The following is a 24,677-nucleotide window of genomic DNA, read 5'->3' on the forward strand; positions in this document are numbered from 1 at the left end:
CATATAGAACTGCACCTAAACCAACCTAAACCCTCACCTGGGGTAACCCTCACCTGGGGTAACCCTCACCTGGGGTAACCCTCACCTGGGGTTACCCTCACCTGGGGTAACCCTCACCTGGGGTAACCCTCACCTGGGGTTACCCTCACCTGGGGTTACCCTCACCTGGGGTTACCCTCACCTGGGGTAACCCTCACCTGGGGTTACCCTCACCTGGGGTTACCCTCACCTGGGGTTACCCTCACCTGGGGTAACCCTCACCTGGGGTAACCCTCACCTGGGGTAACCCTCACCTGGGGTTACCCTCACCTGGGGTAACTTGAGGAGGGGAGCTGCCCTCACCTGAGGAGAGGGGGGGGGGGGGCAGGTGCACACTTCTCTGACCTGAAGTGTTTTGTTGTTGCTTACAGTACTTAGCGGCGCGGCTATACGAGCATGTTGTACACAGTCTGAAACGCTGAACATCTCAATTTTGTTGTGTTGGATAAAGACATCTCTCTCTCTCTCTCTCTCTCACGCTGTTTTATTCTGTCCCCCTCACACACACACACACCTACACACACAGGGATACATACAGGACATGCACACACAGGAAAACAACCACATGTTTGAGGCTATGCACCCATAGGCTGTGGAAGTGCCTGGTAAATTTTCCTAAATAAAATATAGCATAAGTGCAGATCTTTGTAGAAAAAAGAAAAAACCCTTGTGAGAGGAACCAAACAAGCCACAGAGAAACGAGTCTGAAAGCTTTTGTCAGTAAGATTTGAAAAATTCATACGCACCTGTGCAGGCCATAAAAAGAGAGCCTTTAGAATGAGAGTTGGAATGACCATCTCTCTGGTCTGATATGGGTATGACACAGGTCTGCCCATCATGTGTCCTCTGGTCTGCAGCATGTGTAACATTTATTCATTTCTCATGGGAAACAAAAAAGCCTCATGGACCTATAAGGTCTGCCATGATGGATGTTCCTGTACAGTGAAAACTTGGGAAAATCTTCAAAATTCCTCTTCTGTTGAACCAAAGGTCTAATTGACTTGAAATTTGGTACATATATGTATCATTGACATATTTAAAAATGTTACTTAAGGCAATTGAATCAAATACAAAATGGCTGAAAGAGGTGTATTTATGTAAATGTACACATTGCCTCGATTACTTTGTGTCAATAAATCAAATATAATTTTGACTGATGGTTTTTCAAATCTAATAGGGTTCAAGATGATATCACTCTGAAGTACCATAAACAATTTCACATAGGTATGTCAAAATATGATTGAATTAGAGCTGTTTCAACCTTGGCTGAATCTAACAACGCTTACCACAGCAGAAACAGCTTACTTTTTCATACAGTAACTGAACGTGAAAATATTCAACTCTGAGAATAGCTCACTGGGCTGGGATGGCGACCTGCAAAGTATAAGGTCGTAGGTTCAAATCCAGCCACTTTGAGTATCTGTTGAGTTAACATCGTTCTGAAGTACCATGCACAATTTCACCTTGATATGTCAAAAGATCATCCTTGAGGGTAGCTCAATGGGTTGAAACGGTGTCCGACAAAGTGTAAGGTCACAGTTTCGAATCCAGGCACAGTCTTTTGGCCTGTCCTAATTTTGATTACTTGTTTAGTTAAACAGGCAGACATCCTTCTGAAATACAATGTGCAATTTCATGCAATTTCACTTTGAAATGTCAACCGTTTCTTAACCTTTGTCCCAAAGCTGACCAAAAACTATTACTCATATCATGCAGTCGGAACACAGCTAGATAATCAGCGTCAGCACCCTTGGGTACCCAGCATGCAGTGCGGCATGTCAAAAAATGCAAAGACTTGTGGAAAATAGTTTGGTTACAAAAGCCGTGCCAGGGATTTCAGTTGTTGTGTTCGTTCAGTTAGATGTTTGTAATGTTATTGTTGGTTAGTTAATATAATCTTGTTTGTCACCCTGATTGTGTATGTTGTGTAGTTTAATGGGACCAGAGAGTCGGCTGCTAAACCATCACAGACTATTCTCGCAAGTGCTGCCCTAGCCCAGTGCTGCCCTAGCCCAGTTTCCCACATGACTTGTTAGTTGTGCATTGACTGAGAATCTGGAAAGAGATCAACTCAAGAAGTTTCAATATCCTATAAAAAGTTAATACTCAGCCCTTACTAATTATAAACTCTCAGCAGTTGGTGTATAGCAGAGAGGCTAGAGAGACTGACTTGTAACCTCATGCTCATGAGTTCAAATCCCCGTTCAGCCTATTGTTGTTGGCTAAACATGAAGTTGTTTTGTTCTTGTTCAAGTCTTGGATCTTCTACAGTGTACATGTTTATAATATTTTGCCATTTTGCGGAGGAACCCGCATCGCTACTTGCAGCTATATTAGTTAGGTATGCTATGGTAGTTCGCTGCTTGCAGCTATATTAGTTAGGTATGCTTTGGTAGTTAAGTTGGTAGTTAAGTTGGTATATTTGGTAGTTAAGTTGGTATATTTGGTAGTTAGCCGATTTGCTAAGTTACGTTTCCTCACTGGGACGAGTTCCCTAGAAGAAGGAGGAACTCTGATGTGGAACAGAATATCCTGATGCGTTGTGACAAATCTGTCTTTCTGCTCTGTGCCAGTTGGCCAGAGAGTTACTGTAGATTTCATATTTGTTTGTTTATATTACACAGTTACCAGCACCATACACACACACACACACACCGTACTCTCCCAGCTGATGCTGATTCTAGCTGATTAACTCTGTTTGACCTTTTTTCCATCCAGCTGCTCCAGTCAGAACGTGCTGGTTTTTTTTTGTAGCATTCTTCCACAGCGTGACGCTGGGCTTGTGTAACTGGCCAGGTTTCATACGCATACGGCACTGCCACAGCTGCTGCACCGGAATCTTCCACTTGTATAAGCAGAGAGTAACAAGCGCCCTCAATTTACAGCTTTCTGTGTGCACTCAATTACAGAGCCAGCACTCCCAAATCAATAGGACACTCTCATCGCTCACTTCAGAGGGATTGGGAGTAGGAGGAGAGGAGACTAGGGAAGGGGAGACGGTGGAGGAGGAGTGGAGGGGTGGGGGAGAGGACTCCCTCCCCAGGTGACATGCAGGGGGGTTGGGGACACATCGTATTTTTGGCTCCCAGATGAAATCCAGCCTGATTTTGTGTTGTGTTGCTCCATCATAAAAGTCTGAACAGCGCGGCACAAACTTTCAGCCGCGCGCAAACGGTTCAGAGACATCAAAACAATTTTGTTTGCTTTAGTTGGTATTCTCCATGGCATAAAGGGGGTAATGAAATGTGATCGTTATATAAGTCCCATTCGCCTGCTTCCTAAATCCATTTGAGGAAAAGCGTTTGGTGTGACATAGTTTATGTTGCAGTGTGAGCAGAGTTATCGTCCTGTAGTGTTAGTTTGGTGGGACTCTGTTTGTGTTGCAGAGGAACGTTATCCTCCAGTGGTAGTAGTTGGGTGGGACTCTGTTTGTGTTGCAGAGGAACGTTATCCTCCAGTGGTAGTAGTTGGGTGGGACTCTGTTTGTGTTGCAGAGGAACGTTATCCTCCAGTGGTAGTAGTTTGGTGGGACTTCAGTAGGTGACCTGGAGTCAGACCAGCTGACTGGATCCACAAACCTCCTGTCCTTCATGACCCCTGTTCTGCTTCATAACCTGGTTCAGCACTCTGGCCTTGACCCCTGATACAAACTAATCACATCCATAACCTGGACACTCCCAGGAGGACTGTTCAATTCACACCTGGAACTCTTGACATTCATGCATGTTCTCAGATTCTCTATTTGTCGTAAACCATTCCTGTGGCAGAAACGATTCTTTTCCATTAATGTTTCTTCTTTTGATTACAGTAAGAAAGATGTGTTAAAAGACTCTAATTCATCGTAATTAGCTTAAAGCAGTTTCTCCACCGTTGTCATGCCGCTTCCTGAACCACTTACTTTCGAGGCTACTAAAATATAAAAGCTATTATCACAGGAGACTTTTATAGACACGGTTGAACATTTTCAATCACATTATCGCCATCAAGTGTGATGGTACATGACGCGGTAACTTGTTGCTTGCGTACTGAGTTAATAACAGCTACGACCGACATGTTACGGTACAGGCAGGGTCTGGTGACAGGGTCAGTAACCCCGCGCGACCGACATGTTACGGTACAGGCAGGGTCTGGTGACAGGGGCAGTAACCCCGCGCGACCGACATGTTACGGTACAGGCAGGGTCTGGTGACAGGGGCAGTAACCCCGCGCGACCGACAGATCAAGTCCAGCGTGACGGTCGGAGACGAGCCAGCCCACATTTATGCTCAGGACCCGTGAGCGTGCTGCACAGCAATCAATCCGTAGCGTTAGCATCAGCGCTAATGTGCAGCAGGCCTGTCCAAGCGCATCAGGCTTGTTGAGGGTGGGGGGTAACAAGCAGGCCCCTATGACTGTCAAAACAGAGCACGCGTCAAACAGCTGAGGAGTGCCTCTCCTCGCGCCGGCTAAAGGAGAGCCGACTGCCGCGACCTCATATTAACTTACGTAGATCTATAGATCCCATCGAACACGTATACCGTCCCCGGTGCACCGGTGTATACTGACATATATTTAATATATTTATAAGCGGTCACTTTAAGATGAGTTATGAATTGAAATGTCTATCCTCGGACGGGACCGGAGCTGTTAAACATGTTTTCTTTTTTGCTCTGACCTCCTAAAATTTGGGAATTTAATAATATGAGAACCACTGAAGCATAAAATGGAGTCTGGCTTTTAATATTTAATTTAGTAAACTAACGCTACCAAAACAAACCATGACGGTTAGAGGGCCGGTTGTGGGGAAGAGGTTTCTCTAATAAGGGATTCTTACAGCGCTGTAACACAAGACCTCAGCCCTGCAAAACACTAATGTGCTGTAGTTCTTCTTACTCGAACCAAGCGCTGTCATCCTAGATTTGTTTTATCAAAACACTTACGTATAATTTTTTGCTCCTGCCCATTTGAGCGTGTTGCTGTAGCGGGTAGTTGACCTCTGCATTAGCGCCACGATGAGGTTCAGCAGGATGAACCTCGTGAACTCCTGACACGTGACAGCCTTAATTAGGTCTCATTTTTCCTCATTTCCCCCCTGTAGCCTACATACCGCTAAGGCTAAATGTTGTATTTGTATTCATTTATATATATTTTCGAGTGTTCATGTTTGTGGTAGTGACTCACTGTGGTGCTGGCTGTCTGGAACCAGAGGCTTTAAGTCTTGAAGCATGGACGCTTTGTGTGTCCTGTGAATCAAAGGCCATCAGCTTTGTGTTAGTTACTTTAACACCTTGTGGAGGGCAAACGGCAGCCAGAGGGCTTGTCTCTCTCTCTCCCTTTCTCCCCTTTTCTCACTCTTTGAGCAGTATTTTATTATCCATTAACCACCCACACAAACACGACAGTCATCTTCACAGCAAGCTGTCAATTGGAAGTTGAAGCTACTGTTGACATCATGGTTGTAACTGTTGGTACGGTTTGTCCAGAGTGTTGCTCATCCTGGTTCCTCAGCGTGACCAGACTGGAGACGTGGTGTCAGCTGGGGCAGGAAGCTCCACACAAGGAGAACCTGTCCTGCACCAGACTGGGGACGTGGTGTCAGCTGGGGCAGGAAGCTCCACACAAGGAGAACCTGTCCTGCACCAGACTGGGGACATGGTGTCAGCTGGGGCAGGAAGCTCCACACAAGGAGAACCTGTCCTGCACCAGACTGGGGACGTGGTGTCAGCTGGGGCAGGAAGCTCCACACAAGGAGAACCTGTCCTGCACCAGACTGGGGACGTGGTGTCAGCTGGGGCAGGAAGCTCCACACAAGGAGAACCTGTCCTGCACCAGACTGGGGACGTGGTGTCAGCTGGGGCAGGAAGCTCCACACAAGGAGAACCTGTCCTGCACCAGACTGGGGACGTGGTGTCAGCTGGGGCAGGAAGCTCCACACAAGGAGAACCTGTCCTGCACCAGACTGGGGACGTGGTGTCAGCTGGGGCAGGAAGCTCCACACAAGGAGAACCTGTCCTGCACCAGACTGGGGACGTGGTGTCAGCTGGGGCAGGAAGCTTCACACAAGGAGAACCTGTCCTGCACCAGACTGGGGACGTGGTGTCAGCTGGGGCAGGAAGCTCCACACAAGGAGAACCTGTCCTGCACCAGACTGGGGACGTGGTGTCAGCTGGGGCAGGAAGCTCCACACAAGGAGAACCTGTCCTGCACCAGACTGGGGACGTGGTGTCAGCTGGGGCAGGAAGCTCCACACAAGGAGAACCTGTCCTGCACCAGACTGGGGACGTGGTGTCAGCTGGGGCAGGAAGCTCCACACAAGGAGAACCTGTCCTGCACCAGACTGGGGACATGGTGTCAGCTGGGGCAGGAAGCTCCACACAAGGAGAACCTGTCCTGCACCAGACTGGGGACGTGGTGTCAGCTGGGGCAGGAAGCTCCACACAAGGAGAACCTGTCCTGCACCAGACTGGGGACGTGGTGTCAGCTGGGGCAGGAAGCTCCACACAAGGAGAACCTGTCCTGCACCAGACTGGGGACGTGGTGTCAGCTGGGGCAGGAAGCTCCACACAAGGAGAACCTGTCCTGCACCAGACTGGGGACGTGGTGTCAGCTGGGGCAGGAAGCTCCACACAAGGAGAACCTGTCCTGCACCAGACTGGGGACGTGGTGTCAGCTGGGGCAGGAAGCTCCACACAAGGAGAACCTGTCCTGCACCAACCAGGGGTCAGGGTGGAGCTCTTGTGTGTTTGTGGTGCTGCGCGCCAGGTGAAGACATTCACTGCATTGTACCCTGGATAGATGTACAGCACATACAGTTCTGGTATGAATTTTCTCAGAGACCTTGAAATTGTGAAATAAATGAAGATAGAATAGAGTGATACAGAACTATTTTCCTACTATCGGTTTATTCTGCTTCCTGTGGAAACAGTTTCACTAAAAGTGATTTACAGTTATATTATACACCCTCCTGTACCTGTAACTTGACCCTTTCAGGACATAGATGTTAACATTTCACACAGGCATGCTGATAATAATAACCTCATATCCACACCTCTGCAGAAACAACACTGTTATAATATGAATTAAATCGAATGTGAACGTTTAAAAATCAGGCTGAATATGAAAAGCTTTTACGGTGCAAGCCAGACCCTGTTAATAATGAACAGCATGCCATCGAGGGTTAAATATTTATAGGACCAACTCCCTAGACTATGCAGTTTACCAACACACACACATACACCCACACCCACACACCGACTAGGACAGCCCTACACCTGGCTAGGCCAGCCTGTAGACCCAGCTCCATGTTGCTCAGCTGTTGGGTAGCTCGCATAGCTGAAGTGTCAGCTGCCTTTCAAACACCTTCTCTGACGTAGGAATCATTTTATCAGAGTCTTTCTTTTCAGTTCCTAATAGGTCTGCTGTGGCCGGCTGCCAGTCTGAGTGTCTGTACTGTACATGATGTACGGAACCTTCTACCTGGGAACGGTGGGGATTTGATTCCAGCGTTGAATAGAATGCTGCCAGCACAGTTAGCTGTCACTCATCACTGCTGTTTACAGAAACGCTAAGTCTGGGTCTGTGTGGGTCTGTGTGGGTCTGTGTGTGTGCGTGTGTGTGTCTGCATGTGTGTGTAATGGGTCTGTGTGTGTGTGTGTGTGTAAGGGGTGCTTATGTCAGTGGCGGGATCAATACCAAATGTCTTTATAGCGCGTCATCAGATCATCCCAGTTTGTGTGGAGACCCTGCTAGTCTGGATCACTGCTCTGATGGCCTGGGGGTCTTCACACAGCTCTAGCCTGAGCCCCCCCCGCTCCCCCCTTCCTCTACAGGCAGAGCATGGAGGCTGAGCCCCCCCCCTCCCCCCTTCCTCTACAGGCAGAGCATGCAGGCTGGCACATGCTGTCACAACACAACACCTTGATCTCCCTCTGCTCCTGCAGAGACACAGCTTCAGCACCTCCAGTCACAGACGACTGGAAGGATGATAGACCTGGTGACCTTTCCAGGCCTACACACACACACACACACACTCAGGAGGTCTCCCCCTCTGGTTGGATGCCTCGTGGTGGGTCCTGCACCCTAAGCTGGAGTCTCTACAGGGTCAGGGGAGAGATCTCAGAGGCTGCATGGTGTCTCCAAGCTGTTGACTGGAGGTCAGCACGACAACATGTGTGTGTGTGGGGTGTGTATGTGTGGGTGTGTGTGTGTGTGTGAGGGTTAGGACTGTCTGTCTTCGGATAATAGCTCCAGATGAAGCTCTTGGCTCAAGCAGAATAAGAAGGTTCTGTGGTGAGACACGTCTCCTTCAGAGAGGCAGAGACACTCTGGTGAGACTGTCTGTCTGTCTGTCTCTCTCTGTCTCTCTGTCTGTCTCTCTGTCTGTCTGTCTGTCTGTCTGTCTCTCTGTCTGTCTGTCTGTCTGTCTGTCTGTCTGTCTGTCTGTCTCTCTCTCTCTGTCTGTCTGTCTTTCTCTGTCTGTCTGTCTGTCTGTCTGTGGCAGGAATGATGTTAAGAGAGTATGCAGTTTGAAATCAACACTATTTATTAACACTTTAATTTAGACTTTTTATTAATAACCCCTTTGATTTAGCATAATCATTTTTATACAGATTGGTTTAGATACCTGTTACTTTGATAAAATAGCTTTCGTTGTATGTTGTATTTGTATTTATTTATATATTTTTGTGATTGTTCGTTGTAGTAGCATGCTCTCTTCTCAGTGATCACACGTGTAAACAGCTGTAAGAGACGGCAGGGAGGACCTCCACACAGCCCCCCACACAGCCCCCTACACAGCCCCCCATACAGCCCCCCACACAGCCCTCCACACAGCCCCCTACGCAGCCCCCCACACAGCCCTCCACACAGCCCCCTACACAGCCCCCCACACAGCCCTCCACACAGCCCTCCACAGCCCCCCACACAGCCCCCTACCCAGCCCCCCACACAGCCCTCCACACAGCCCCCTACACAGCCCCCCACACAGCCCTCCACACAGCCCCCTACACAGCCCCCCACACAGCCCTCCACACAGCCCTCCACAGCCCCCCACACAGCCCCCTACCCAGCCCCCCACACAGCCCTCCACACAGCCCCCCACACAGCCCCCTACCCAGCCCCCCACACAGCCCTCCACACAGCCCTCCACACAGGCCTCCACACAGCCCTCCACACAGCCCTCCACACAGCCCCCTACCCAGCCCCCCACACAGCCCTCCACACAGCCCCCCACACAGGCCTCCACACAGCCCTCCACACAGCCCCCTACCCAGCCCCCCACACAGCCCTCCACACAGCCCCCCACACAGCCCTCCACACAGCCCTCCACACAGCCCTCCACACAGCCCTCCACAGCCCCCTACCCAGCCCCCCACACAGCCCCCCACACAGCCCCCCACACAGCCCCCCACACAGCCCTCCACACAGCCCTCCACACAGGCCTCCACACAGGCCTCCACACAGCCCTCCACACAGCCCTCCACACAGCCCTCCACACAGCCCTCCACAGCCCCCTACCCAGCCCTCCACACAGCCCTCCACACAGCCCTCCACACAGCCCTCCACAGCCCCCTACCCAGCCCCCCACACAGCCCTCCACACAGGCCTCCACACAGGCCTCCACACAGGCCTCCACACAGCCCTCCACACAGCCCCCTACCCAGCCCCCCACACAGCCCTCCACACAGCCCCCCACACAGCCCCCCACACAGCCCCCCACACAGCCCCCCACAAAGCCCTCCATAAACATTGCTCCAGTCAGCCACATGTCTGGTTGCCTACGTGCTGTTACACATTAGCACATGAACATATTCATGCCCCCCACACAGCCCCCTACACAGCCCCCCACACAGCCCCCTACCCAGCCCCCCACACAGCCCTCCACACAGCCCTCCACAGCCCCCCACACAGCCCCGTACCCAGCCCCCCACACAGCCCCCTACACAGCCCTCCACACAGCCCCCTACACAGCCCCCCACACAGCCCCCTACCCAGCCCCCCACACAGCCCTCCACACAGCCCTCCACAGCCCCCTCCACAGCCCCCTACCCAGCCCCCCACACAGCCCTCCACACAGCCCTCCACACAGCCCTCCACACAGCCCTCCACACAGCCCTCCACACAGCCCCCCACAAAGCCCTCCATAAACATTGCTCCAGTCAGCCACATGTCTGGTTGCCTACGTGCTGTTACACATTAGCACATGAACATATTGAGAGTTTAAAAAACTGTTATCAGACCGGTATCCACAACACGACGCTGTCGCAAACATCCTCTCAGCTTTGCCAGTTGCAGATGGTCACCTGACCTGCAGAGACACACACACAGAAAACCTTTTAAAATAACCTAGTTAACTAAGCAGAATCACACAGCCCTTCCTCACGGCTCAGTCCGTCCTCTCAGTGGGACTAAAGAAATAAACACAAAGGGCAGGATGGTTGCAAACGTACTCACTCAGGTCTACTACAGGGGATGTAAATGACCTGGCTGATGTAGTGGGTGTGTGTGGCCTGTATGAGCAGGTTGTGTTTTTGAAGCGGCGACTCCTCTCTCTACTTTGGGTGAGCTGTCAGTTTCCCCCAGCCTCTCAGGGCCTCGCCAGCCTCAAGAGGCTTCCCCCAGCCTCTCAGGGCCTCGCCAGCCTCAAGAGGCTTTCCCCAGCCTCTCAGGGCCTCGCCAGCCTCAAGAGGCTTTCCCCAGCCTCTCAGGGCCTCGCCAGCCTCAAGAGGCTTCCCCCAGCCTCTCAGGGCCTCACCAGCCTCAAGAGGCTTCCCCCAGCCTCTCAGGGCCTCACCAGCCTCAAGAGGCTTCCCCCAGCCTCTCTGGGCCTCGACAGCCTCAACAGCCTCAGGAAGCTTAATCCTCTGCTTCCCGGTCCAGACGCAGGAATCTCACCCATCAGGGCACAGCTGTAGCCTGCGAGTGACAGAATGTCTACATTTGGCAGAGAGAAGAGATCTGGCGAGTAGAAATATTTATTAGGATCCTGTGATTAATACTGTGCTGCTGCTGTCAGTCACCCACCTCCCCCTCTTCCCCCCTCTGATCCCTACGTCCTCCCCCCTCCTCACCCCTCTGACCCCTACCCCCCCCTCACCCCTCTGATCCCTACCTCCCCCCCCTCACCCCTCACTTCAGCTCCCCTGGCAGATGTCAGTTTATATCCTGCCCCCGCCAACGTCAACATGAGAAGGGTTGGCACCGTGCCACAGCCAGACGAGGCAGGAGAGGCAGGAGAGGCAGGCGAGCCAGGAGAGGCAGGAGAGGCAGGAGAGGCAGGAGAGGCAAGAGAGGCAAGAGAGGCAAGAGAGGCAAGAGAGGCAAGAGAGGCAAGAGAGGCAAGAGAGGCAGGAGAGGCAGCCTCCGGGCAGCCTCGCCTCGTTAATTCTTCCTAAAGGTCAGGGCCACGGGCGGCCATGTTTCTCACTGGACCTTTTTTTGCTTGTTTCTTTTTTTAGACCGAGCAGCTCTTGAACTGTGTGTGTGTATGAGTGTGTGTGTGTGTATGAGTGTGTGTGTGTGTATGAGTGTGTGTATGGGTGTGTGTATGGGTGTGTGTACACAGTTTCTGATCAAACGTCAGCTGTGACGTCCTGCTCCAGTATAAGTTTGTGTCTGACCGCGTATCTGCTCGCTCCGTATCGTCCGGTCGGCACCTCCGCGGCACGGTCACTCGCCCCGCGCGGCTCCCTCTGGCCCGCGGCGCCCGCTGACCTTAAGGTCGCTCTGGCAGCAGGTCCTCAGTTCTGACAGGAGCAGCGAACTGTGCTGAGAGGATCTGCCCGCCGGCTGGCCATGTGTTCCGTCAGCGCTGGTTAGTCTAATAAACTGCATGGGATCACCCCAGTGTTGTGGACTAACAGGGCGAACCAATGACAAACTGTGTTGGAGCCAGAGAGCTGTGACTGTCATGGGAACCTGTCTCTTTACATTCCAGACTTCCCCCCTCTCCCCCCTCCTCTCCCCTCCTCCCCCCTCTCCCCCCTCTCCCCCTCTCCCCCTTCTCCCCCCTCCTCTCCCCTCCTCCCCCCTCTCCCCCCTCCTCTCCCCTCTCCCCCCTCCTCCCAGCCTCAATGCTAAAAGGCTCACCCTCAACTGCTGTCATTGCACATTATCCCTCATCTCCCGGCAACACACACATTCAGTACCCTCACACACACACACACACACACCGAGAGACAAGCTGTGATTGGCTGTCCGTGTGTCTGATGACTTTGACGTTAGGGAGGGTTGTGTTTAAACTGGATGTGACCTCTGAGTTGTAGGAGGGTCAGGAGTTCACATGTATCCTAGCGGAGGGCCGGGTGAGGGGGCCTGTTACCACAGGAGGGGAGTGTTACAGCCAGGCAGATAGGCTGGTTCCCTCCTCTCTCTCCTATGAAGGATGAAGGCAGAGACACAGAGAGAGACACAGAGAGAGACACAGAGAGAGAGACAGAGAGACACAGAGAGAGAGACACAGAGAGAGACACACAGAGAGAGAGACACAGAGAGAGACAGAGAGAGAGACAGAGAGAGAGACAGAGAGAGAAACAGAGAGACAGAGAGAGAGACACAGAGAGAGACACAGAGAGAGACACAGAGAGAGACAGAGAGACAGAGAGAGAGACACAGAGAGAGACACAGAGAGAGAGACACAGAGAGAGAGGACTCTCTTTCTCATCTGATGATGGGAGTTTTAGTGGGCTGTTTCAGAAGCTGCTTTACATCATACCGCCATGTTACATCATACTTGCAACATTACATATTTGGCCTCTGAAGCAAAGTTTTTTGTGAGTTACATAAATTCAAAGAAGAAATGAGACCGGATGTTCGACAAAAATGTATAAATGTCCTTTGAATATTTTATCTTCAGAAAATCCCAGCAGCTGTTTCAGGGCAGACTCATATTTAGGTTCTGTACTGTATATGTGCGAACTGAGTCACATTTAACTGCGGATTGAAAGAGTCATGTGACCTGTTGCATATCCTCCTTTGAATATAGATTGCGGAAAAAACTGAAAGACTGGACTTAGTGAGGTGTCTCCCTCAGAGACAGAATATCTTCCTCCTTTGATTTTGATGGGGGGGGGTTTGAACACAGAGGTGGTCATCCCTGCTGCCTGTGACTGATCCTGTAACAGCTTCATGTGTTAGAGTTTGTGTCATCAGTCTGACTCTGAGTCTGAATCTGGCAATTGAAGAATGATTATTATAACATGTTGTTGGTGTGTGGGGGAACTGGGAAGTCATGGTAGCGTAGCGTTCTCTGTAAAGCACTGTAAATCAAAATGTGTGTACGGTACACTTTTAGGAATATATCTGTTTGTGAACAGTAAATAATACTGTATATTCCTCGTTTGTTTGACTTCCTTGTATTTATACTTATTTTGCCATCAACACAGCCTGACTGTGCTGATCCAGCAGCCTAAGTTTAGGAAGAGGGAAAAAGATCTCCCTTCCAAAGACCGAGCTGTGCTCCCTGTGTGCTGGAGAAGTCGGGTGCACTTTATCTGCAAATGTGAGATAGTTCAAAACAGCTGGAGGTCTCTGCTCATGTCGGGCAGACATCTTGAATCATATTTAATGGGCTTTATCTGAAGCTATTTTAAGTCGAGGGCTGATACCCTCAAATGCATGACAGCACCGAGGAGAAGGGATTGTTTTTAATGTGGATGGAAGGAGATAGTCACGTCTCTGCTGCCGGCCTGCTTGTGCTCTCTGCCATGGAGACGCTCACAGATTAGGGAGTCTGAGCGATAATCGGGCGATTTGTTCATGACCACAGCTTCTCTGATTGGGCGACAGTCAGCGCACCGGGTCGGTCGAGTGTGAAGATCCTGGACATGAGGAACGCGCCGTGAGCCAGGGAGCACGTGGAGACTGGCCCTCTGAGAGTGGAGACTGGCCCTCTGAGAGTGGAGACTGGCCCTCTGAGAGTGGAGACTGGCCCTCTGAGAGTGGAGACTGGCCCTCTGAGAGTGTGGAGACTGGCCCTCTGAGAGTGGAGACTGGCCCTCTGAGAGTGGAGACTGGCCCTCTGAGAGTGGAGACTGGCCCTCTGAGAGTGTGGAGACTGGCCCTCTGAGAGTGGAGACTGGCCCTCTGAGAGTGTGGAGACTGGCCCTCCGTGGTCGCAGTCTCTGAGCACTTTTAAGACAAGAGACAGCTCCAGAACTTCTCCTGGCAGAGGGGTTTTCCCCAAACTTGCTGTGAACCCTCCACTCCTCCTTCCCCCTTCCCTTCTCCTCCCCCCCACCTCCTTCCCCCTCCTCCTCCCCCCACACCTCCTTCCCCCTCCCTTGCTACTTCTTCCACTCTGTGGTTTGGAATGCAGAGTTAACAGATTTACCAAGGCCCCCAAGGTTTGCATAGTCTCTGTTAATCTATTTTAATGTGTCAAAAAGCCTTTCTTGGGAATCTCTGAGAATTTTCACACTTAAGTTGTTTGCAAAGTCTGTCTGAATTACAGTGGAGGAGAAAACTTTTATAAAGGGTATTTCTGTGTGTGTGTGTGTGTGTGTGTGTGTACCGTTCAAGTGAGAGACTTAGGAGAGAGGGAGGGAGAGAGAGAGAGGGTTAAAATATAATATACTGTACCAGGTTAATTCCATATTTTTCACTGTGTGTGTGTGTGTGTGTGCACGTGTGTGTCAGTGAAGAGGGGTAGTTCTAATCTTAGAACAGGGCTCATGGGGTCATCACCCCCTGGCCACGCCGGCCCAACATGTTCCAGTCTCAGAGGGATTCATGAAAAAAGGAATAAAAGCTAAAACACAATTGAGAAATAACAAACTACCATCTGTCCTCCTCTCATGGGAGAAGGCGACAGTTGCCCAAGTTTACCCACAGTAGCAGAGCTGCTGGGAAACATCAGTGTTGTATCCTGGCAGAGCAGTTGACGACCTGAGGGCTCCGGCCCGGGACCCCCGGCCCAACTCAACCCTGCTCCCTGAACGACCAAACTCACACACTCCAACGTGATTAAGAGTTTCTCGTGGTCTCGCTTGGTGTTGTCTTACCGAGAGAACAGGGTGAGAACAGGGTTGAAGAATTCACTGGGACATGTTTTTGTTTCCAGCTAAACATATCTGTCAGACTGAACCGGCTCTCTGCGGAGGCCTCATGAACCCTCAACCCAGGACTGAGCAACGCTGTCTTGCTGTGCGTGTGCTTGGCGTGTGCCTGGCGTGTGCTTGGCGTGTGCATGATGTGTGTTTGCGTGCCGGTGTCATGTGGTTTTTCCTGTTATTACATTAAGACCTGTGACATAATTAGAGAGTGACCAGTACTGGACTCATAAACCCTTCCGGTAATCTCTGTTCTAATCAGGCCAAACACTTGGCCTCTGAATGATGGCTGTTCTGGAGCTGTGAAGATGAGAAACTTGTGATCTTGTTGAAAACGTATTCATTTGAATAACCTGAAGAAAAAAGGAAAATCTTCCCTCTTCAACTGGACTTTGTGACACTGCAGCTCCTTCACCTCAGAACTGATTTGAATTTGTTCTCTTCATCTAATTGGTGGAAAACGCGCCATGACGATGTAATTATTTTGAAGGGCCTATTTGCATTTTCAGTGCTTTGCTAAGTAAATGTTAGGTTTTAAGGCCTTTATAGATAAATTAATAATCTAGAGTATTTAAAGACCATGAAACATTTAAATTGAGTAATTTTACTTCCTGAAGGGCATATTTGAGTTTTTTTTTACATACATATGCAGACAGACACACTTTGTAATAAACATCAGCTCTAATCACTGACACAGGGATTGGGGTTAAAGCGTGAAATCTTTCGGGGTGTTTTTTCCCCCGCTCCTCTGGGCCTTGTCTGGGTCTGATCATGGAGAACACAAGGGTCGGGATTTCTTTTTTTACATATATTTTACAGCATTTCTGCATGGGACAGATCATTGAAGATGGAGAGACAGAGAGGGCAAGAGAGCGAGAGAGAGAGCGAGAGAGAGCGAGAGAGAGCGAGAGAGAGAGGAGGACATGCAGGAAATGGCCCAGGCCATGCACTATGCTGTGAGCCACTGGGCAGCTCCTGGCTGTGGTCAGATCAGTTCATCTATTGAACTCATCAAATGATATGTGGTCTGAGTGCCGAGGAAGGCCAGGGACCTGTGTTACTTGTGTTACACGCTAGGAGACATGGTGGAGGGTATTCACTAGCCCTGTCTCTGCCCTTACCTACCCTACCTGCCCCTAGCTGTCCTACCTAACCTTACCTGCCCTACCTGCCCCTACCTGCCCTTACCTGCCCTACCTGCCCCTACCTGCCCTTACCTGCCCCTAGCTGTCCTACCTGCCCCTAGCTGTCCTACCTGCCCCTACCTGCCCTTACCTGCCCCTAGCTGTCCTACCTGCCCTTACCTGCCCCTAGCTGTCCTACCTGCCCCTAGCTGTCCTACCTGCCCCTACCTGCCCCTAGCTGTCCTACCTGCCCTACCTGCCCCTACCTGCCCCTACCTGCCCCTAGCTGTCCTACCTGCCCTACCTGCCCCTAGCTGTCCTACCTGCCCCTACCTGCCCTTACCTGCCCCTACCTGCCCTACCTGCCCTACCTGCCCCTACCTGCCCCTACCTGCCCTTACCTGCCCCTAGCTGTCCTACCTGCCCCTAGCTGTCCTACCTGCCCCTACCTGCCCCTAGCTGTCCTACCTGCCCTACCTGCCCCTAGCTGTCCTACCTGCCCCTACCTGCCCTTACCTGCCCCTAGCTGTCCTACCTGCCCCTACCTGCCCTTACCTGCCCCTAGCTGTCCTACCTGCCCCTACCTGCCCCTACCTGCCCCTAGCTGTCCTACCTGCCCCTACCTGCCCCTAGCTGTCCTACCTGCCCCTAGCTGTCCTACCTGCCCTACCTGCCCCTAGCTGTCCTACCTGCCCCTACCTGCCCTTACCTGCCCCGAGCTGTCCTACCTGCCCTACCTGCCCCTACCTGCCCTTACCTGCCCCTAGCTGTCCTACCTGCCCCTACCTGCCCTACCTGCCCCTACCTGCCCTTACCTGCCCCTAGCTGTCCTACCTGCCCCTACCTGCCCCTACCTGTGCTAACCTGCTCCTACCTGCTCCTACCTTCCTCTACCTGCCCCTACCTGCCACTACCTGCCCTACCTGCCCTTACCTGCACCTGTTAAACAACCATGACACAGATAACCAGGCTTTAAAAGTATTCAACAGACTTCTCAACAGGCCAAGTTGTAAAATGCTCTTAAGAAACAATCAGAAACAAGGGATCTTCTGTGCTCCACTAGTGCAGCAAAACTAGTAATTGAGTCTTGAGTCTGATTTTTTCTCCTTCAGGCAGTAACCTAATAAGACCCAGCAAGGTTAATGACAGACCCTTTTTAGGCCGTCTGAGAGTCTGACACTAATAGGAACTGGTGGAGCAACACAGAGCAGAGAGGCAGAGTAGAGGCAGATGTGGTACATGACAGAGCAGAGAGGCAGAGTAGAGGCAGACAGTCGAGGCAGGACCCTTGTGTTATGCAGTGTGGGCTTGCAGCTACAGAAGGCTGTGTGTGTATATTCAGCTGCAAAGAGAAGATGTTACATACTGCTACAGAACCATGCTGGACTCTACCCAGACAGAGATTCCCAGAGTGTGTGTGGTGGGTGTTTGTGTGAAGGGAGGTGAGTGTGTGTGTGAGTGAGTGTTAATTTGTGTGTGTCTGGAGTGTGTGTGTGTGTGTCTTCAGGGTCCTCTTCCCAGGAACACCGGCATCACAAATCAGGGTGATTTAGCTGTGCGTCTGGTCTCCCAGGCAGAGTCAGCACAGCAGCCCCTCACCTCGCCAGCTACACGTCAGGGTGGCCTCCGACAAACAATTTATCCTCTTGCAGCCTGCTTTATTATCTCCGCTCTGCCTGGGTCTGGCTGAGCTCTGCTGTCGAGGTAGCCTCGCCATCGATTCCAAGGAGGCAGGCTGGATAATTACTGGAGTGTAAGCCATGCTGTCAATAAACAGCATCGAATCCTGGACGGGCGCAGGGGAGGGAGGAGGCTTGTGGAATTCTGCTTTTCAGGTTGCGTGACCTGTAGCCCAAAACTTGACTTTGGAGTGCTGTTCTGAGTCAGTCATCTGCCTGTTTGTGACTTTGAGACAGCTTTTATTTGCAGTAATAAACGGGTTACAAAGTTCAAAATGAAGGTCGTTTTGACGTAAAGGTTACCCCTAACCCTATCCACTGTGCCCTCTTCTTTGCAGAACTCTGGAGTCCCGGCCGTCACCAGCCCCAATGCAGCTGTGACGGGATACAAGCGCATGGTCATCCCTACCCAGCCCCCCCTGACGGCCACCCTGAAGTCCACCCCCAAGACCTCCACCCCTGCCTCCTCCACCCCCCCATCCTCTGCCAGCCCCGTGCCCAAGCCCCAGCCCCAGCCCCAGCCGGTCCCAGCCTCCTACGCCACCGCCTCCACCCCCAGCCAGCCCACCTTCAACGTCCAGGTACGCTCCTCCCAGCCCGGGCCCCAGCACCAGGCCCCGGGGAACCACCCTGCAGCCCCGCAGCCCGCCCGCGGTCCGGCCCAGCACCGGGGCCCTGACTTCGCCTTCGGGCCCCCCCAGCCAGGCTTCGCCCCCATGTCCCAGAGCACCTACCAGGACCAGCCCGCCCATGGAGGACCCCCGGCCGCCTGGAGGCCTGATGGCCCCCCCAGCCAGGCCTACCCACCCTCAGGCCCCCCCAGCCAGGCCTACCCACCCTCAGGCCCCCCCAGCCAGGCCTACCCACCCTCAGGCCCCAAGAAGACCTACATCACCGACCCCCCAGCCAGCCTGGCCCCCTACAGCTCCGGGCCACTGCCTCCACACAAGGTCAGAAGGGTTATAAGCAGCTAGATATAAACGTCACAGAAGGGTTATAAGCAGCTAGATATAAACGTCACAGAAGGGTTATAAGCAGCTAGATATAAACATCATAGAAGGGTTATAAGCAGCTAGATATAAACATCATAGAAGGGTTATAAGCAGCTAGATATAAACATCATAGAAGGGTTATAAGCAGCTAGATATAAACATCACAGGTGATGTCAGTCCACAGAAGGGTTATAAACAGCTTGATATAAACATCACAGGTGATGTCAGTAGCCCACATATTTTGAGTTTTTATAAATCATAAATAAGGTGGTGTTCTGGTTGTTGTTGTTGAATACCAATTATGACACAACAAGTGATGTTTTATTATAAGCGATGATGAAAATGCACCCGACCATCTTTATGAAACAGGATTTTTCTTCTTGGTTCACAGCCATCTCTGCTCATGCATTTATGCATGAAGGGGAATACATTGCAGAGCATTGAAGCTCTGTGTGTGTGTGTGTGTGTGTGTGTGCGTGTGTGTGTGTAATTTAATGTGTGTGTACACACAGTTTGTTTGTGCTTTAATTGCTTTTGATGGCAATACAACAGGGAGCTTCTTACCGTCCTTCGTTGAAATGCTTAGAATAAACAGTTGTTTTAACCTTTATGAATTATTAACAGGTCTTTCCTGTAGGGGTTTACCCCATCTGACCACATCTGTCTCATGTAAGGCGGAGTTTAACTTCACCTTCAAGCACTGGGCATCTGTGCTCATTTCTAAGTTATCTAACGCTGAAACGTCATACCTGATCATTCAGTTGGAGTAGATTTTTATTTTTGCTCCACAAATCAGAGCTGTGCAGTTTGTATCTGGAATGTGTGCCTACTCAGTAGAGCCACACTCCAGGCATTTACTATGAGCCTTCAGATAACTTAGTCAGTGGGGAAAAGAGAAATGAGTCTGGGGTTGGACTGTGGTCCGACGTCCATTAAATAAGGATGAAACAGTTGAGAGAACGGAAGGAAACCCCCCTGTCCTGAGGAGTTCCCTGAGGCCCGTTTGAGAAGCGCTGGTTGTCTTGTGGAGAAGGATCCATCGCTCATCGTAATGTAGTGTCACCACAGAAGAAGACGGAGCTAACTGTGGATGTGAGGGTGAACCAGGAACAGGATGTCTCCTGTCTGACTTCCTGCCTTCAGCACAACTTCTAGGTCACTTCATCTGGCACTCTGAATTCTACAAAAGGAACACATTCTCTTACCTCGAGGCTTCAGAAAAACAGTTATCCTTTTTAATCTCTCCAAGAATATCTGGTCTTTCACAATTCCCCTCAGGGTGCAAAACATCGAGTCACATCACAGGAAGGCAAAACTCTATTGATATGGCGGAGGTGATGTGATTTCAAGTGACAGGCTGCTTATAGTGTTTTTTCCTAAGTCACAGTCTGGCAGGGTTTATTTCCTCAGCGGGTGACGTTTCCTGGGGATCAAAGCTTCTCTCAGCAGCAGCCTGAACACAGCAGCAGCCTGAACACAGCAGCAGCCTGAACACAGCAGCAGCCTAAACACAGGCGCAGCCTGAACACAGCATCAGCCTGAACACAGCAGCAGCCTGAACACAGCAGCAGCCTGAACACAGCAGCAGCCTGAACACAGCAGCAGCCTGAACACAGGCGCAGCCTGAACACAGCAGCAGCCTGAACACAGCAGCAGCCTGAACACAGCAGGCAGTAGCCACCGAACACAGAGTCTGGAACAAGCCTGCGAATTTTGGAAAACAATGTTTGATGTCCGTTCTCATTTGGTCCTGTGGGCTTTAAACCAGCTCTGAGGTCAGGATGGTGGAAGGATCTCACCTGGTCAGACTTGGGTGTAGAGCATGAAGGAGCAGCGCTGAGACCTTCTCTGGAGCGCAGGAGGCTGTGCCTCTGGAGCGCAGGAGGCCCTGCCTCTGAGACCTCTGTTGTGATCTCAACACACTCAGCAACCAACAATCTCTGGAAAGTACCAAGCCCTTGAGTTTGTTATAATTCAAGGATTTTATGCTCGCGCAAAACACAACCAGTGCTGCTTGGCCTTTGGGAATAGCTCATCAAGGACTGTATTTTACTAAATACAAATTAGATTGAACATTGCGGCAAGCATCTTTATGTATTAAAGAAAACTAATTAATTTTGTTCAAAACAAAAGTGTACATATTGCTTGAAAAGAGCATCAGTCCCAGTGTGGTGTGTTGTTATGAATTCAAAAGGTGTTTAATAGATTTGTGAACATCTCTTTGATTTCAGATAAAAGCAAATCTTTCATTATGCTATATTATGTGCCATATATGTATTTTAGTTTCATTCCTAAGAATATATCCGTGTGCCAAGTGGGATCTGCTGCTCCCCCCCCCCCCCGTGGTGTACACTGTAGTCTCATGTTCTGCATCCAGATGGAAACCAGAGAGACTCCACAAGCCTTGCCGCTCTGCATGCCCTCCTGCTGATGGTTCTACACCCTCCACATTTTAGGATTAATCTGTTTTTCTGTTTATTTGAGCCCTATATATTGCAATGCTTTCATGCTTTAATGCCAGAACAGGGCAGAAATACAATACGAAAGCCAGATTAGAGTGAAAGGGAAATCTGTCAACATTGTCTTTATCACCGGCAATCTGGTTGACCTGATGTCATGACATTTTGGTAACCTTACACACAAACAGTGCTAAATCTACTTATGAAAGTGGGTGGTGCTTTTGTTAATCTGTTGTGTAAATACTGGGCAATTTATAGTCCGGTTCAGATATTTTCTCATAATCATGTACAAAATGACGTCCAGTTGCTCCAGTTAATCATAAATTGATGTAATGCTCAGTTGGGGGTCTATGATTTGGATTGAAGACTTTATTAACAAGTTAATTTCCCATAATTGAGAGCATTCATCGAAGGGTTGTGTCATTAGAAGGCTGAAATCGACTCTTGGGCCAAAATGCAAACTGTTCTCTGATTGGTTGGGGCTGCCCAGCACCCTCCCACCATTGGCCGGTTCTTGGTGATGTGGAGCGAAGGTATAAGTACTGCTTTTCACATCAACAAGGCTCAAGGACACTTAATTACCCAAATCCTCCAGCTCGCGTTTGATCTCCATTGTAGAAAAAAAATTAACAGATTTCATGGCTGCCGGTTAATGTAACAATTTCCACGAGTCTCTTCCATCTCTCTCGTCTCTCCCGAAATTGGAGGAAGGCTAAGCTGGATGAAGCCTTCTGTTATTCCTGAGCTTGAGTGACATTTGACAGGGGGGATTATTTTGAACTGCTCAATCCCTGCTGGCAGCTAAAGCCCCCGAGAAGGTCAACGATGGTCTCAGCTGTCAAACACTCCAGTTCAGATGTCTGAGGCCCCTTAACGCCCTCTGAAGCTGCGGCCATTTTGCTTTTTGACCGACGCGAGCACATATACATACATTTGTGTCAGCACTCGCCTGAAATAGGCCCGTTTGTGTGGTCGCTTTTTAGACCTGGCCTCGCTGCGGCAAACTGCACAGCATGTGGCCAACGCCAACCCTAACCCCCCTTCACCTTGAGCAGGTCAGCGCTGGCACAGAGAGGTTTTCACGCAAACTTCACAGAACCTTAAAAGCTTAGTGATGCTCTGAGCAACAAACACACACATCAACATGGGGAACCAGACGGACGCAGAACCGGAGCGCTGCAGAGTGAAAGTATCGCCAGTTATAACCTGTTCGCTATAACAGCGAGCGCGTTAACATGTTGCCTGCATTGCGCAGGCCCCGTTTTGTCTTTCGTCCGAAGGGGAAACTGGATCGTCTCATCTTCGCCTGACACACCTCGTGTGACCTCCGCTCCCAGCCTGAGCCAGGGCTCCCAAGGAGCTGCTTGACCCAGTTGTAGCGTCAGTAACCCCGGCTTCACTCATCCAGAGGGCATTCCTGCCTAGTGCAGGGTTACTGGAGGCCTTAAACAGAGATCAGAGGGCAGTAAGTCACCTCAGGGCCGACTAACCTGTCATGTTATCATGCAGACATATGGCTCGTGACGGCTTGGCCTTTGCCATGAGTGTCTCCTGACTCCACACAAATAACACTTATCGCCTGGATCATGTTGCCTTCAGAGACAGGGGCTGTGTTGGCTTCCTAGACTGTGTTGCAAGGAAGCAACAAGCAAATGTGTGTTTAAAACCGCCAACAACAATACAAATAAAATAAAAAACTATAAGATACTTTATCTGAATAGTTAGTTTGTCTGTCTGGGTCTGAAGTACAGGAGCCAGTGTGTTTTTCTAGAAGGTACCGATATGTCAGCGGTGCCTTTCTCTATAGTTTGTAATAATTGTGAAGCTCGTCTTTGGGAGATTTCCCCCTGCGTGGTCCGTCTGTGCTGTGGTAGTGATCGGCTTCCCTGGAGCCCTGCTGGTCTGTGGGCCCATGGAGTGGTCTTGTTTTGGCCTCAGTGGATCCTGACATCCCTGCGTCTCCCCTGGGCCATGACAGGCAGCTTATCCAGACATGTCTACCTGCTGAGGGTGCCACTCGGCCGTACAAACCAGCCCTTTTCAGCCGAGTCGTTTCAGGAGTTATGTCCCTGCCTGCTGCTTCACCCTGACCGCACGTGACCCCTGAACCCACCGTAACCCCTGAACCCTGCCTCACAACCAAACAGGCCGCTAAACTCGTGGGCTCTCCAGATTAGATCCGGCTGTTATTGGTTGTTATTACCCAATAAATTATATTTACTTCCCTCTGAAAACTGAGATAAACATGCATGCTGATGCAGTCAGGTGGGGTGTTTCTATCTAAAGAGAGGAATGCTTTAACATTGCCACTGACAAACTGTTTTGCATTCCACGCATCAGAATATTCTTCTCAGCTCAGCTAATCTACATCTAGCTAGCTTATCTAGATCTACAGTCAGCCAAGCCCTGTCAGGCTGGCGTTGAGGCCAGCTGATATTGTTTCAAGATGGAGATTGAATTGAAGCCCACACAGAACCATGTGATGGCATGATTAGTGCTTATCAGAGACGTGTGTGAGGCATGTTGACGTCTAATTAACTTCTTATCTCCCTGATGCAGGGTTTTGCATCCATTACCTTCTTCCCTAATAGAACAGTGAAGGCAGTATTGGAACATGGATGGTTGAATCACTTCAGGTTAATTGCATCTTGGTTTCCAGGTAGTAAAAAGAGTCATTGCTGAAAAGACAGGAAGTGTTGTTGTATAAAATCCTTCAACATGTTGTTCTTAGACAGAAGGAGAGACATTGGCACCATTTTGTTTACTCTTGGAAGTGACATTTTGTTCTCTCCTCAGAGTACTAACAAGCTGTTATTATTATTAAAGTGGAGTTTATTTACAGTAGTTCAAGTAGGCCTACAGTAGTTATCAACCGAAAACAACGTCTTTAGGTTGAACTGAGGCCAATGCTGGTCTCCATGGCGCAAGTCTCCAGGGCGATGCTTCCCTAACACTTTCAGACAAACAGCTTCTCATCGAGAGAGGCAGTGTGATTGGGGAAGGGCTGTAACTTGACGTTAGCAGCTAGCAGCTATTCATTTACACGCTATACAGGGAGCTTCAGGAGACGTAATGGTCTGAGCCCTCACACATTCTCTCCAACACTCACCGGGTTTAGACCCACTGTCAGGTCTCACAGGTCGTCCTCTGAATCATCTCACACAGTTGGGCTGAAGCTCAGTGGGTATTGCATTTGACTGCAAATCAAGAGGTCACTGGTTCAAACTTCCACCCCAAAGCATCTGCTAAATGTATACGTTTATTTGGGAAATCAAGTTTGTTTTTTAGAGCTAGTGGAGTACTGGGGCTCGTCTCATCAACGCTGACCCCCCCCCCCCCCGACCTCTTTCTGTCTCTG

General features: G+C 50.4%; 1 protein-coding gene across 8 annotated transcripts in view; it reads left to right on the forward strand.

Moving 5' to 3' along the window:
* The window catches only part of lpp (LIM domain containing preferred translocation partner in lipoma), a 130,042-nt gene that overhangs the window by 69,637 nt on the left and 35,728 nt on the right, over positions 1-24,677 (forward strand). For all 8 annotated transcript variants that reach the window (XM_084676209.1, XM_084676215.1, XM_084676211.1 and 5 more), the window contains one exon: positions 18,207-18,818. In XM_084676209.1, the coding sequence (XP_084532335.1) occupies positions 18,207-18,818 (612 nt within the window). The remainder of the gene's footprint in view (positions 1-18,206; positions 18,819-24,677) is intronic.

Source organism: Hypomesus nipponensis, chromosome 16 (assembly GCF_054491055.1).
Source record: "Hypomesus nipponensis isolate SF chromosome 16, ASM5449105v1, whole genome shotgun sequence".
Classification (NCBI taxonomy): domain Eukaryota; kingdom Metazoa; phylum Chordata; class Actinopteri; order Osmeriformes; family Osmeridae; genus Hypomesus; species Hypomesus nipponensis.